Source organism: Mizuhopecten yessoensis, unplaced genomic scaffold (genome assembly GCF_002113885.1).
Source record: "Mizuhopecten yessoensis strain PY_sf001 unplaced genomic scaffold, ASM211388v2 scaffold10409, whole genome shotgun sequence".
NCBI lineage: Eukaryota > Metazoa > Mollusca > Bivalvia > Pectinida > Pectinidae > Mizuhopecten > Mizuhopecten yessoensis.
Window position 1 is genome coordinate 699645 of NW_018408532.1, and position 15863 is coordinate 715507.

Consider the following 15863-nt stretch of genomic DNA (forward strand, 5'->3'; position numbering starts at 1 on the left):
CATTATCACTTCATTGTTAAATCTGTCCAATTATAATGACAAAATTCTTAGTTAGATGTACAATTTTTCATTCGACACATATTTGCTACTTTTGTTTGACAAATATTTTCTACTAATGCCAAACTTATTCAAAGACATTTATGATGTGTGAAGGGGGAAAACAACCTTTGTCCAATTTCAATGTCAAAATTCTGATTTAAATGCACATGACAAATTTCTCTTAAACATATGCATTGCTATTTATTTGTCGAAATGTCTGTATTGCTGTTTTATTATTCATCACGAGACGTCAAAAGGAACATTAAACCATCCTTTTTGATTCACATCTGATGACAAGTTATTATTTAATTCAAATTTGCTCTCACTTTCTCGTAAAATATGTGTATTTTTAGCATCTTCCCAATCTGCTATATCAATTGTATCGTCCTTGAATGCTAATCTGTTCCAGAAACGAACACTTGTCTGATCTGCGAAAGAGATAAAGAGATTTGGTGTAACATGTTCATTTGTCTTCTTCTGACTATCACCTCCTTTGATCTTCGTCAACCCCTTTTAGACTGCTGTTGTTACATTACGTAACATTTTTTTAGATTTATCAAAAAACGACTAACTCGCCAAAAGGAGTTTTTCCTTTAATCTCGAAAAAACCTACATTTGAAGGTGAGTGATAAATCTGATATGTAAAAATAAGTAGGATAAAAATATAACAAATGCCTCGTCTTCATTTATCAATTTTGTCTGTATGAATTGTAAATACTTATCGATTTATTTTCTATGTAAATTTTAAATCAATGTGGCGAGACTGTTATTAATAAAAGCTAACAATAGGAACACAGGTAAATATAACGATCTAGATACATGTACCGTGCATTTCCGTTTTATTTTAACTTTAACTAATTTTGAAAAATAAAACATAATTACAATTGATAGAGGCGCTATATGGTGTTATAATATGTATGCATTGTAAATGTATATGACAAACAGTATCAGACGCCAGGGGGCGGAAATATAAGCAGGCAATGTGCAAAGAGCTTTGCCGTAATGTCAAGTAGTCCGCGATCACATAATTACATAATCGAGGCCTCTTCTGGTTCTTCTGCTCCTTTTCACCGCCCTGTCCCGTGTCTGACATTGACGAGTAGCCCACCCCCGGGATCTTTTCAGACTCTGATAGCTACCGTCAACGGAATGCCAAGTGTTTATATTCCTCGACACCTCAACTTCAAAGCTGGCCAAATGTTACCGTTCATATCAATCAGAGTTATTTATGTGGACTTCTGGACGAGAACGATGTCACTTTGAGTGAACAGTGTATGAACTGTTTCATTCATTCCAAACTATATTCATCTGTAAGACATACCAGCGACATTGTAGACAAACCATCTGATACGGCACGCTCTAAAATACAGTCATGTCCCTGTAGTTAACGAGGGAAGAGATTAGAGGTCGGGGGCGGGGTAACATTAGTTTATGCACTTTGTTCTAGGTAAGTACTACTAAATTGTTCGGTTTTTCAGAACAGTCCATCTTAAAATTGAAAGAAATAATATTTTCTATTTACAACGGTGGGTCATCTTAGCTTTCCCACTATCAGTGTTGAAAATCTGTCATCTTCATAGTGAAGATTAAGCTTTGATTTCAAAGATTTACTAAAGTTAGGCTCTACAACATGCTCGGCCCCCACCACAGGCGAAGTAGTCTGTTTATAGTGACGAGACTTGCTACACATCTATGTATTGTAATGCCTTTTGTTTTCTTTACGCGGCTACATCATATCACGCTAACTGCTGACGCCTAATGTTTTATAAAAATAGCCCTAGTATAAACGCTGTTTTTATTCAGATATCTTATCACTGCTATTAGCCTTCATCGCCTGTGTTATTTCCCACATTAATGACATGTAATTGTGCAGTACTGCGGGGCGCTCCCGCACATAGAGCGCCGATAGCCTGTCAGCTGGCGCATTCCGCTATCGGCAGACGACAGCGACTATTTCCCGCCATCTGGTGAGGCTAACGAAGCTGAGTGCTGATCGAGTCTATGTTCGGGGGAATATGTGTCTTTTTAAAAAGTCCAAGTGTTCCTGATCTAAGGCCTATCCATTAGCGAAAGTTGTTTCCCCATAGGGAATCATTTTGGTGATTTAAGGAAAATTCTTAAGGAACTGAAGGGGTGTAAGGTTATTGTTTTTCTTATACAACTTATTTGTGGTCCCTCATGGAAAAATAGTGTACAAGCACATTTTATTTTTTGCATGGAAATAAATATATGACACATTGTTAAAATAATTACACAGTTAAAGTTTTTTTCATTAGAAGATTATACAGTTAAAGTATGGCCATTTGAATATTGCGCAGTTAAAATATGGCCATTTGAAGATTGCGCAGTTAAAGTATGGCCATTTGAAGATTGCGCAGTTGAAGTATGGCCATTTGAAGATCACACAGTTAATATATGGTCATTTGAAGAGCACACAGTTAATATATGGCCATTTAAGATTGCGCAGTTAAAGTACGGCCATTTGAAGATCACACAGTTAATATATGGCCATTTGAAAATTACACAGTTAAAGTATGGCCATTTGAATATTACACAGTTAAAGTATGGTCATTTGAAGATTACACATTTAAAGTATGGGCATTTGAAGATATATGTAAGAAGGTTTGTAGTTCCCAATGACTAGCCCTATTTCTCTCGGCTAAGCCTCGAGAATGGGCATACATGTACACGTAGCCTCATAACCATACGTTACATGTAGCTAAAAATACTAATAACACATGTTCTTAATTTCCCCCAATTACCATAACCAAGGGATCAAATCTCGCAGTAACTTTTGGGGTTATTTTTAGCAAATGTGACACTATTTATCAAAACCAGAAACTATTTGAGAACACGAGTGGACGCGTATGTTCAATTTACAAACTTCAAAGTGATAGACATCAATTCTGTTTTGAGGAGATAGGCATTTACCATAAAAAATAATATCATACGTAGATACAGTTTTTATTACGAGTTCGTCACTTTGGGGAATCTTCAAAGAAAATCTATCTGATAATTAATAGCGCTCATAAACATTTGGCTAGAAAATGTGATCACGATTTTTTTCACGGATTCCTCATAACTTTAATTCCTATAAGCCCTTCCTGTAAGACACACCGGGGGAATGTAATTACTGACCGTCTTTGTTCTGAACTCTGCCACTCTACGCCGAGTTGTAATACGAAAAACCCCTAAGAGTAGTTAATCAATGATGCGAACTGAAGAAAACTGAGATGAGTTTTAAGCTGTGTTTTTGTTAATGCTATGTTAGCTTGCAAAACAGACACAATCTTCTACCGCGTTGGTGTAAATACACATTTACCTGTACATATTGTAAAATCAAAAAGGTATCTAAATCATATACATGTATACAGATACACCTTCGTTAAAACAATGTTCGTCTCGACCTTAATTCTATAACGCAAAATAAAGACATCTACTATGTTTTCATTGTTTTCATAATTGAAACTTTTAAATACAACAGGGAAAACATTTTTGTTTTCTTTAAATTGATGTAAGAAATGTTAGAGAGCATCCCAATAGAAGCCCCGGGGGGCCCGGGCCCGTTTGTCGCTGCATACAGCTTTGCCCCCAATACAACACCAAGATTAGCCCCGGGCCCCCTCGTCGCTGCACCACAGCTGTTGTTCCCCATAACCAGTTTTTTCTGATTTTTATCATAATTTTCTGTGCACAGAGACGTACTACGCCCGGGGTTTCGTGGAAATGGACGAGGTTAGACGATTTATTTTTGACCCCGAAAGATATAACTTTAAGACTTCTTAGCTCAGGGTTATATTTGACAATCAATTTTTAGAAACTTTTTAAAACTGTCATGAACCATGTTTGTCTTTTTTTTTAATTCATAAGGGTGTAACGTACCTTCTAAATGTAAAGATATGATAATCTATTTGTATATGACGTATGCTATGCCGTTTCAAACTGTTTTCCGGGGCCTCGGTGTCCAAGTGGTTAAGGCGTCAACATTCTGCTACCACTAGCTCTCCACCACTTGGTCGCGGGTTCGAGGCCTACGTGGAGCAGTCGCCAGGTACTACATGTAGTCTGTGTCGGTGGTTTTTCTCGGAAACTCCGGCTTTCCTCTACCAAAAAAGCACCCCTGGCACGTCCTTAAATTACCATAGCTGTTAATAGGACGTAAAACACAAACAAACCAAACCAAATCAAACTGTTGTCCTTCAGTTAATTGAAACCGGTATCATATCACAAAAGTTAACACACTGTACACAGACGATAGCTGGTTTAAAGTTAACATAGGCGTTCAAAATCGGCGGTAAAGATAAGGGGTTATAGGTCAGGGGATATTCAGACAGACAGTTAAGATAAGAAGTCAATATAAACGGTATATAGATAGCAGACTAAGACATGAGGTTAAGATATAGGTAATTTAAGGCCGAAGGATGAGATAGGGCAAATTAGGATCATACAGGCGGTTGGATAATGATATTTAGACAGGAGTTTAGAATAGTCTATGATAAGATGTTTAGACAGGAATTTAGAAAAGGCTAGGTTAAGATGTTGAACAGGCTATGATAATATGTTTAGACCGGAATTTAGAATAGGCTATGATAATATGTTTAAACGGGAGTTTAGAATAGGCTAGGATAATATGTTTAGACAGGAATTTATAATAGGCTATGATAATATGTTTAAACGGGAGTTTAGAATAGGCTATGCTAATATGTTTAAACGGGAGTTTAGAATAGGCTATGATAATATGTTTATAACATGTTTAGACAGGCGGTTTAGAATAGGCCAGGATAAGATGTTTGAACGGGAGTTTTGACTGGGCTAGAATAAGATGTTTAGACAGGTGGTTTAATTTAAAATAGGCTACGATAAGATGTTTAGACAGGAGTTTAGAATAGGCTAGGATAATATGTTTAGACAGGAATTTAGAATAGGCTATGATAAGATGTTTAAACAGGAGTTTAGAATATGCTATGATAAGATGTTTAGATAGGCGGTTTAGAATAGAGGTGAACACAGTAGATTAAGACGGCAGTTAAGATAGGAGACTAAGATTTTAGTTCGAGAAAGAAGGTTAAGGACACATGTAGGACGTGAAGATAGTCTGTTCATATTAGCCAAGAAGACAGATAATGACAGAAAGGTAAAATAAGTTCCAGGCAGGAGAAAAGAAATCTGAGCATATCTTGATCTATGTTCTCCGTTCCGTAAACTGCACTCTGCTACGTCACAGAACGGAGCGTAGATCCAGATATGGTATTTGCTTAATGTAGGATGTTAAGACTCGAAGTAAAGAAAGGGGTTTAAGTGAAAAGGTTGTGAAAGAATTAAGATAGGAGATAAAGACTGGATGTTAAGCCTGAATGACAATTTAAGATAAGAAGATAAAAGATAAATGGAGAGGAGGTAGAGAAAGGGGGTTACAGTATTTTAGGGGTTTAAGACAGGAAATTAAGATGAAGATGAGACAATCCGCTTTGACAGGAGGATAGCGCAGGATGACGCGATTTTCTAAGAGGTGTTGACCCAGTTGTTGTCTTACGGAACACTTTCATTAAGAAATGTTTTTATATCATTCACGAATTTATTTCAGAGCAACGAGACTCCATTGCATGTATAATTCGACCGGACATTAATATGGGATTTGAAATGTTGCGGTCGGTATGTGTGTGTGAGAAAAAGATAAGAATACGAACATCTTAATTCACACTTACAGTATGCATCATGACAGTCGACAAGGTATTCGTCGGTATTTGTCCTAACTAAACCCTCACCACTAGATTAATGTTTTATGGTAATTAGACAGTTGCATTATAATGAACAGCACAGATAAATAAATAGTTAAATTATGGAGATTGGGAATTGTTTTGTTTGTGTATTCCCAGTATCTTATAATTCTTCATCATAAATGTTTCATAAAGCGTCTCCTTTTTATCCTTTCAGAGCCTTTCCGAGTTAAGACCAACACCGCTAACTGTGACTTTGGAATTCAACACCAGGGATAAAACACCAGTTAGCCTTGATTCCGTTTTTGCGTGTGCGCATCAGAGGGCTACAAAAGATATCAACGATATTGGACGGACTGGGAGTGTTACAAAGAACGCGAGAAGTTCCAACGTTTAATATAAAAGAATCATGTTTACAAATGACACTTTGATGTAACAATCATCAAATCTGTGTCAATAGTAGAATAGACGAGTTACCATTGTGTACTTGATGTTGTTCACGGAATGCTAAATACAACGGCGGAAGTGAACTGCACTGCCCTGTTGGAGGGCAAACCGGGTCCCCCGCCATTTTATTCGATTGAGGTTCGGGCGGTACTCGGTCTCGTCCTGACGTTATTTCCGGTGTTGACATTTTTCGGAAACGCGCTTGTGATAGTAGCTGTTTTCACGCATAAGCGCCTGCGCACCATCACCAATGTGTTCGTTGTGTCGCTAGCGCTGGCCGACTGCATGGTGGCGCTATCGGTCATGCCGTTCGGAGTCTATCAGCAGCTAAGCAATAAGTCATGGGCGCTTGGCCACACACTGTGTCTTGTATCGACGAGTTTAGACGTTATGTTTACGACGACTTCCATCATACATCTGTCCTGTCTCGCCATCGACAGATACCTCGCCATCTGTCGTCCCTTCCTACATGAACGACTCAACAATTCCGTGATCGCTGGCATGATCGTGTGTTGTTGGTTCACGCCAATATTGATATCATTTGTTCCTATAATGAACGAGTGGAACCTGTTCGGAATCGAGGATTTGTACGGGTGTTTTTTTCCGGATGACACAACCTGTGGTTTCCTTGTCAACACAACGTTTGCTGTCGTGTGTTCCACTATAGCTTTTTACCTCCCTACAGTATTTATGATTGTGTGCAACGTACGAATATTTTTAGCAGCAGAAAAACAAGCAAAACATATCCGTAGTTTAGAACTGCACTTGCACAAGCACCAGACTGGAAAATTCAAACGGGAGACCAAAGCTGCAAAGACGATCTCGATCATTATGGGATGTTTCTGTGTGTGCTGGTTTCCTTTTTTCATTCTTAACATCATAGACCCAATACTTGGCTACACAACTCCATACATCCCTTGGACAGTGGCCCTGTGGCTAGGGTATCTCAACTCCATGCTCAATCCCTTCCTCTATTACAACTTTAACAGGGGTTTCAGAATGGCGTTCAGACGATTGCTCACCTTCAAGGTGTGTCGAGGGGTGAGTGAGTTTGAGGACGAATACGTCAGCGTGGCTAACTTATCAACGGAAGTGACGCACAATGGCCATAGTCCAGCAAATACTGAGGTTTCGAACCCAATGTCCACAGAACTATCAGATCTTAGCACTTAATAATGGAGTAGTGTAGTAATAATATGTATGTGCTTTCATTATTTTTACTTACAAATTAACAAACTTGATTAACATTGTTATGTGAGGTTCGCTATTTTTAACGGTGCCATTCTTGCTTATTTTTTTTTTAAAGATGTACACATTTTAATAAACTCGCAAATAGGCAGGGTGTCTTCAAACCCGGTGCATTTTGCGTATTTTACTGATGAAATGTATCATTACTTAATTCTCGAGGATAATGAAAAACTTAAGGATATGCCATGTACTGGCATGCAATACCAGAATCGAATTGGCGATATGCTCACATGCTTTTTATTGGGAATGTTTAAGGTTCCCGTACCACTGCCAGAAAATGCAACTTCAAATTGAAGACTTTTTAAATGCATGACTTTAACTATAATTATTTATGAAAAGAAACCGATTCAGAGTAGAACTTTTATGGAGAAAAAATGAATGGCATTTAAAAAAGGCAGTAACAACAGTACTCCTAAAGTAAACGGAGCCACAAGAGGGCCTGTATTCATGAAACTGATCTCAAGCTCAAACCCAAATTCTGGGATCAAGCCCAATTTCTTCTCCTGGTCATAAATTTATAAAATTTAACTTTTGTCAATTAATTTGTATAATTGTACAAAGACTAACAGTCGAATAACGCTTAAAATGTTTACGCTTGATATTTCGATCGTGTCACATGATTAAAGCGGGTAACAAAACAATTGGTTTGAGCACAAAATCCATGCTTGAGCAATAGAACGTTTACATAAATGCGAGCCTAGGATTCGAACCCAGGTCCTCTGATCATACACAGGAACTCTGTGTTCAGCAGTAGTTCCTCGGCCAGGTCCCTCTACAGTTATAGCCAAAGCGAGGTTGAGGGGGTAGTTTCTTGGCCAGGTCCTTCTACAGTTTTATCCAAAACGAGGTTAAGGGGGGTAGTTCCTTGACCAGGTCCTTCTACAGTTATATCCAAAATGAGGTTAAGGGGATAGTTCCTTGGCCAGGTCCCTCTACAGTTATATCCAAAACGAGGTTTAGGGGGTAGTTCCTTGGCCTGGTCCCTCTACAGTTATATCCAAAACGAGGTTAAGGGGATAGTTCCTTGACCAGATCCCTCTACAGTTATATTCAAAACGAGGTTAAGGGGGTAGTTCCTTGGCCAGGTCCCTCTACAGTTATATCCAAAACGAGGTTTAGGGGGTAGTTCCTTGGCCTGGTCCCTCTACAGTTATATCCAAAACGAGGTTAAGGGGATAGTTCCTTGACCAGATCCCTCTACAGTTATATTCAAAACGAGGTTAAGGGGGTAGTTCCTTGGCCAGGTCCCTCTACAGTTATATCCAAAACGAGGTTTAGGGGGTAGTTCCTTGGCCTGGTCCCTCTACAGTTATATCCAAAACGAGGTTAAGGGGGTAGTTCCTTGGCCTGGTCCCTCTACAGTTATATTCAAAACGAGGTTTAGGGGGTAGTTCCTTGGCCAGGTCCCTCTACAGTTATATCCAAAACGAGGTTTAGGGGGTAGTTCCTTGGCCTGGTCCCTCTACAGTTATATCCAAAACGAGGTTAAGGGGATAGTTCCTTGACCAGATCCCTTTACAGTTATATTCAAAACGAGGTTAAGGGGGTAGTTCCTTGGCCAGGTCCCTCTACAGTTATATCCAAAAGGAGTTTAAGGGGCTAGTTCCTTGGCGAGGTCCCTCTGTAGTTCCTTGGCCAGGANATGTTCGTCTCGACCTTAATTCTATAACGCAAAATAAAGACATCTACTATGTTTTCATTGTTTTCATAATTGAAACTTTTAAATACAACAGGGAAAACATTTTTGTTTTCTTTAAATTGATGTAAGAAATGTTAGAGAGCATCCCAATAGAAGCCCCGGGGGGCCCGGGCCCGTTTGTCGCTGCATACAGCTTTGCCCCCAATACAACACCAAGATTAGCCCCGGGCCCCCTCGTCGCTGCACCACAGCTGTTGTTCCCCATAACCAGTTTTTTCTGATTTTTATCATAATTTTCTGTGCACAGAGACGTACTACGCCCGGGGTTTCGTGGAAATGGACGAGGTTAGACGATTTATTTTTGACCCCGAAAGATATAACTTTAAGACTTCTTAGCTCAGGGTTATATTTGACAATCAATTTTTAGAAACTTTTTAAAACTGTCATGAACCATGTTTGTCTTTTTTTTTAATTCATAAGGGTGTAACGTACCTTCTAAATGTAAAGATATGATAATCTATTTGTATATGACGTATGCTATGCCGTTTCAAACTGTTTTCCGGGGCCTCGGTGTCCAAGTGGTTAAGGCGTCAACATTCTGCTACCACTAGCTCTCCACCACTTGGTCGCGGGTTCGAGGCCTACGTGGAGCAGTCGCCAGGTACTACATGTAGTCTGTGTCGGTGGTTTTTCTCGGAAACTCCGGCTTTCCTCTACCAAAAAAGCACCCCTGGCACGTCCTTAAATTACCATAGCTGTTAATAGGACGTAAAACACAAACAAACCAAACCAAATCAAACTGTTGTCCTTCAGTTAATTGAAACCGGTATCATATCACAAAAGTTAACACACTGTACACAGACGATAGCTGGTTTAAAGTTAACATAGGCGTTCAAAATCGGCGGTAAAGATAAGGGGTTATAGGTCAGGGGATATTCAGACAGACAGTTAAGATAAGAAGTCAATATAAACGGTATATAGATAGCAGACTAAGACATGAGGTTAAGATATAGGTAATTTAAGGCCGAAGGATGAGATAGGGCAAATTAGGATCATACAGGCGGTTGGATAATGATATTTAGACAGGAGTTTAGAATAGTCTATGATAAGATGTTTAGACAGGAATTTAGAAAAGGCTAGGTTAAGATGTTGAACAGGCTATGATAATATGTTTAGACCGGAATTTAGAATAGGCTATGATAATATGTTTAAACGGGAGTTTAGAATAGGCTAGGATAATATGTTTAGACAGGAATTTATAATAGGCTATGATAATATGTTTAAACGGGAGTTTAGAATAGGCTATGCTAATATGTTTAAACGGGAGTTTAGAATAGGCTATGATAATATGTTTATAACATGTTTAGACAGGCGGTTTAGAATAGGCCAGGATAAGATGTTTGAACGGGAGTTTTGACTGGGCTAGAATAAGATGTTTAGACAGGTGGTTTAATTTAAAATAGGCTACGATAAGATGTTTAGACAGGAGTTTAGAATAGGCTAGGATAATATGTTTAGACAGGAATTTAGAATAGGCTATGATAAGATGTTTAAACAGGAGTTTAGAATATGCTATGATAAGATGTTTAGATAGGCGGTTTAGAATAGAGGTGAACACAGTAGATTAAGACGGCAGTTAAGATAGGAGACTAAGATTTTAGTTCGAGAAAGAAGGTTAAGGACACATGTAGGACGTGAAGATAGTCTGTTCATATTAGCCAAGAAGACAGATAATGACAGAAAGGTAAAATAAGTTCCAGGCAGGAGAAAAGAAATCTGAGCATATCTTGATCTATGTTCTCCGTTCCGTAAACTGCACTCTGCTACGTCACAGAACGGAGCGTAGATCCAGATATGGTATTTGCTTAATGTAGGATGTTAAGACTCGAAGTAAAGAAAGGGGTTTAAGTGAAAAGGTTGTGAAAGAATTAAGATAGGAGATAAAGACTGGATGTTAAGCCTGAATGACAATTTAAGATAAGAAGATAAAAGATAAATGGAGAGGAGGTAGAGAAAGGGGGTTACAGTATTTTAGGGGTTTAAGACAGGAAATTAAGATGAAGATGAGACAATCCGCTTTGACAGGAGGATAGCGCAGGATGACGCGATTTTCTAAGAGGTGTTGACCCAGTTGTTGTCTTACGGAACACTTTCATTAAGAAATGTTTTTATATCATTCACGAATTTATTTCAGAGCAACGAGACTCCATTGCATGTATAATTCGACCGGACATTAATATGGGATTTGAAATGTTGCGGTCGGTATGTGTGTGTGAGAAAAAGATAAGAATACGAACATCTTAATTCACACTTACAGTATGCATCATGACAGTCGACAAGGTATTCGTCGGTATTTGTCCTAACTAAACCCTCACCACTAGATTAATGTTTTATGGTAATTAGACAGTTGCATTATAATGAACAGCACAGATAAATAAATAGTTAAATTATGGAGATTGGGAATTGTTTTGTTTGTGTATTCCCAGTATCTTATAATTCTTCATCATAAATGTTTCATAAAGCGTCTCCTTTTTATCCTTTCAGAGCCTTTCCGAGTTAAGACCAACACCGCTAACTGTGACTTTGGAATTCAACACCAGGGATAAAACACCAGTTAGCCTTGATTCCGTTTTTGCGTGTGCGCATCAGAGGGCTACAAAAGATATCAACGATATTGGACGGACTGGGAGTGTTACAAAGAACGCGAGAAGTTCCAACGTTTAATATAAAAGAATCATGTTTACAAATGACACTTTGATGTAACAATCATCAAATCTGTGTCAATAGTAGAATAGACGAGTTACCATTGTGTACTTGATGTTGTTCACGGAATGCTAAATACAACGGCGGAAGTGAACTGCACTGCCCTGTTGGAGGGCAAACCGGGTCCCCCGCCATTTTATTCGATTGAGGTTCGGGCGGTACTCGGTCTCGTCCTGACGTTATTTCCGGTGTTGACATTTTTCGGAAACGCGCTTGTGATAGTAGCTGTTTTCACGCATAAGCGCCTGCGCACCATCACCAATGTGTTCGTTGTGTCGCTAGCGCTGGCCGACTGCATGGTGGCGCTATCGGTCATGCCGTTCGGAGTCTATCAGCAGCTAAGCAATAAGTCATGGGCGCTTGGCCACACACTGTGTCTTGTATCGACGAGTTTAGACGTTATGTTTACGACGACTTCCATCATACATCTGTCCTGTCTCGCCATCGACAGATACCTCGCCATCTGTCGTCCCTTCCTACATGAACGACTCAACAATTCCGTGATCGCTGGCATGATCGTGTGTTGTTGGTTCACGCCAATATTGATATCATTTGTTCCTATAATGAACGAGTGGAACCTGTTCGGAATCGAGGATTTGTACGGGTGTTTTTTTCCGGATGACACAACCTGTGGTTTCCTTGTCAACACAACGTTTGCTGTCGTGTGTTCCACTATAGCTTTTTACCTCCCTACAGTATTTATGATTGTGTGCAACGTACGAATATTTTTAGCAGCAGAAAAACAAGCAAAACATATCCGTAGTTTAGAACTGCACTTGCACAAGCACCAGACTGGAAAATTCAAACGGGAGACCAAAGCTGCAAAGACGATCTCGATCATTATGGGATGTTTCTGTGTGTGCTGGTTTCCTTTTTTCATTCTTAACATCATAGACCCAATACTTGGCTACACAACTCCATACATCCCTTGGACAGTGGCCCTGTGGCTAGGGTATCTCAACTCCATGCTCAATCCCTTCCTCTATTACAACTTTAACAGGGGTTTCAGAATGGCGTTCAGACGATTGCTCACCTTCAAGGTGTGTCGAGGGGTGAGTGAGTTTGAGGACGAATACGTCAGCGTGGCTAACTTATCAACGGAAGTGACGCACAATGGCCATAGTCCAGCAAATACTGAGGTTTCGAACCCAATGTCCACAGAACTATCAGATCTTAGCACTTAATAATGGAGTAGTGTAGTAATAATATGTATGTGCTTTCATTATTTTTACTTACAAATTAACAAACTTGATTAACATTGTTATGTGAGGTTCGCTATTTTTAACGGTGCCATTCTTGCTTATTTTTTTTTTAAAGATGTACACATTTTAATAAACTCGCAAATAGGCAGGGTGTCTTCAAACCCGGTGCATTTTGCGTATTTTACTGATGAAATGTATCATTACTTAATTCTCGAGGATAATGAAAAACTTAAGGATATGCCATGTACTGGCATGCAATACCAGAATCGAATTGGCGATATGCTCACATGCTTTTTATTGGGAATGTTTAAGGTTCCCGTACCACTGCCAGAAAATGCAACTTCAAATTGAAGACTTTTTAAATGCATGACTTTAACTATAATTATTTATGAAAAGAAACCGATTCAGAGTAGAACTTTTATGGAGAAAAAATGAATGGCATTTAAAAAAGGCAGTAACAACAGTACTCCTAAAGTAAACGGAGCCACAAGAGGGCCTGTATTCATGAAACTGATCTCAAGCTCAAACCCAAATTCTGGGATCAAGCCCAATTTCTTCTCCTGGTCATAAATTTATAAAATTTAACTTTTGTCAATTAATTTGTATAATTGTACAAAGACTAACAGTCGAATAACGCTTAAAATGTTTACGCTTGATATTTCGATCGTGTCACATGATTAAAGCGGGTAACAAAACAATTGGTTTGAGCACAAAATCCATGCTTGAGCAATAGAACGTTTACATAAATGCGAGCCTAGGATTCGAACCCAGGTCCTCTGATCATACACAGGAACTCTGTGTTCAGCAGTAGTTCCTCGGCCAGGTCCCTCTACAGTTATAGCCAAAGCGAGGTTGAGGGGGTAGTTTCTTGGCCAGGTCCTTCTACAGTTTTATCCAAAACGAGGTTAAGGGGGGTAGTTCCTTGACCAGGTCCTTCTACAGTTATATCCAAAATGAGGTTAAGGGGATAGTTCCTTGGCCAGGTCCCTCTACAGTTATATCCAAAACGAGGTTAAGGGGCTAGTCCCTTGGCCAGGTCCCTCTGTAGTTCCTTGGCCAGGACCCTCTACAGTTATATCCAAAACGAGGTCAAGGGGATAGTTCCTTGACCAGATCCCTCTACAGTTATATTCAAACCGAGGTTAAGGGGGTAGTTCCTTGGCCAGGTCCCGCTACAGTTATATCCAAAAGGAGTTTAAGGTGCTAGTTCCTTGGCGAGGTCCCTCTGTAGTTCCTTGGCCAGGTCCCTCTACAGTTATATCCAAAACGAGGTTAAGGGGCTAGTCCCTTGGCCAGGTCCCTCTGTAGTTCCTTGGCCAGGTCCCTCTACAGGTATATCCAAAACGAGGTTAAGGGGCTAGTCCCTTGGCCAGGTCCCTCTGTAGTTCCTTGGCCAGGTCCCTCTACAGGTATATCCAAAACGAGGTTAAGGGGCTAGTCCCTTGGCCAGGTCCCTCTGTAGTTCCTTGGCCAGGTCCCTCTACAGTTATATCGAAAACGAGGTTAAGGGGCTAGTTCCTTGGCCAGGTCCCTCTGTAGATCCTTGGCCAGGTCCCTCTACAGTTATATCGAAAACGAGGTTAAGGGGCTAGTTCCTTGGCCAGGTCCCTCTGTAGATCCTTGGCCAGGTCCCTCTACAGTTATATCGAAAACGAGGTTAAGGGGCTAGTTCCTTTGCCAGGTCCCTCTGTAGTTCCTTAGCTAAGTCCCTCTACAGTTATATCCGAAACGAGGTTTAGGGGGTAGTTCATTGGCCTGGTCCCTCTACAGTTATATCCAAAACGAGGTTAAGGGGCTAGTTCCTTTGCCAGGTCCCTGTGTAGTTCCTTGGCTAGGTCCCTCTTCAGTTATATCCAAAACGAGGTTTAGGGGGTAGTTCCTTGGCCCGGTCCCTCTACAGTTATATCAGAAACGAGGTTTAGGGGGTAGTTACTTGGCCTGGTCCATCTACAGTTATATCCAAAACCAGGTTAAGGGGCTAGTTCCTTTGCCAGGTCCCTCTGTAGTTCCTTGGCTAGGTCCCTCTACAGTTATATCCGAAACGAGGTTTAGGGGGTAGTTCCTTGGCCTGGTCCCTCTACAGTTATATCCAAAACGAGGTTAAGGGGATAGTTCCTTGACCAGATCCCTCTACAGTTATATTAAAAACGAGGTTAAGGGGGTAGTTCCTTGGCCAGGTCCCTCTACAGTTATATCCAAAACGAGGTTAATGGGGTAGTTCCTTGGCCAGGTCCCTCTACAGTTATATCCAAAACGAGGTTAAGGGGTAGTTCCTTTGCCAGGTCCCTCTACAGTTATATCCAAAACGAGGTTAAGGGGGTAGTTTCTTGGCCAGGTCCCTCTACAGTTATATCCAAAACGAGGTTAATGGGGTAGTTCCTTGGCCATGTCCCTCTACATTTATATCCAAAACGAGGTTAAGGGGATAGTTCCTTTGCCAGGTCCCTCTACAGTTATATCCAAAACAAAGTTAAGGGAAGGCTACTTTATAGATGAAAAAAAACCTACTATGAAGTTCTTTTGTTTTTGTCTGCAGTAAAATAGGGAACTTTAAACACAAATAGTTTCGAAAGATATGTTGGGATGGAAAATGAGCAGACGCATGCAGATTAAAATGACGTTTTTGGTACAATACCAATATGTTGGAAAACCCATCAGGCTATGGAACACAAGTTTAAGTGGATAGCACAACAGACACATTGGTACAAAAAGATCACCAAATTTTCAAATTAAACAATTTACAAATCTTGTTACACAAGAACATATCATGATATATGATATATGTTGATTTTATCGCGTGATGATAAA

The 15863-nt window shown here is 39.9% G+C and overlaps 2 protein-coding genes across 7 annotated transcripts in view; both read left to right on the top strand.

The window, feature by feature from the left end:
* The window catches only part of LOC110460482 (5-hydroxytryptamine receptor 4-like), a 131333-nt gene extending 123241 nt beyond the window's left edge, over nucleotides 1-8092 (top strand). For all 6 annotated transcript variants that reach the window (XM_021513420.1, XM_021513419.1, XM_021513422.1 and 3 more), the window contains one exon: nucleotides 5974-8092. In XM_021513420.1, the coding sequence (XP_021369095.1) occupies nucleotides 6261-7376 (1116 nt within the window). In that variant the 5' untranslated portion in view covers nucleotides 5974-6260 and the 3' untranslated portion in view covers nucleotides 7377-8092. The remainder of the gene's footprint in view (nucleotides 1-5973) is intronic.
* A 3523-nt stretch (nucleotides 8093-11615) lies between these two features.
* On the top strand, nucleotides 11616-13753 carry LOC110460483 (5-hydroxytryptamine receptor 4-like). The gene has a single exon (XM_021513424.1). The coding sequence runs from the start codon at nucleotides 11922-11924 to the stop codon at nucleotides 13035-13037; it is 1116 nt and encodes a 371-aa protein (XP_021369099.1). The 5' UTR covers nucleotides 11616-11921; the 3' UTR covers nucleotides 13038-13753.
* The last annotated feature ends 2110 nt before the right edge of the window (nucleotides 13754-15863 follow it).

Bases quoted from the DNA above. Each gene is read 5' to 3' on its own strand.
- LOC110460483 (XM_021513424.1), top strand. From the start codon at position 11,922: ATGCTAAATACAACGGCGGAAGTGAACTGCACTGCCCTGTTGGAGGGC.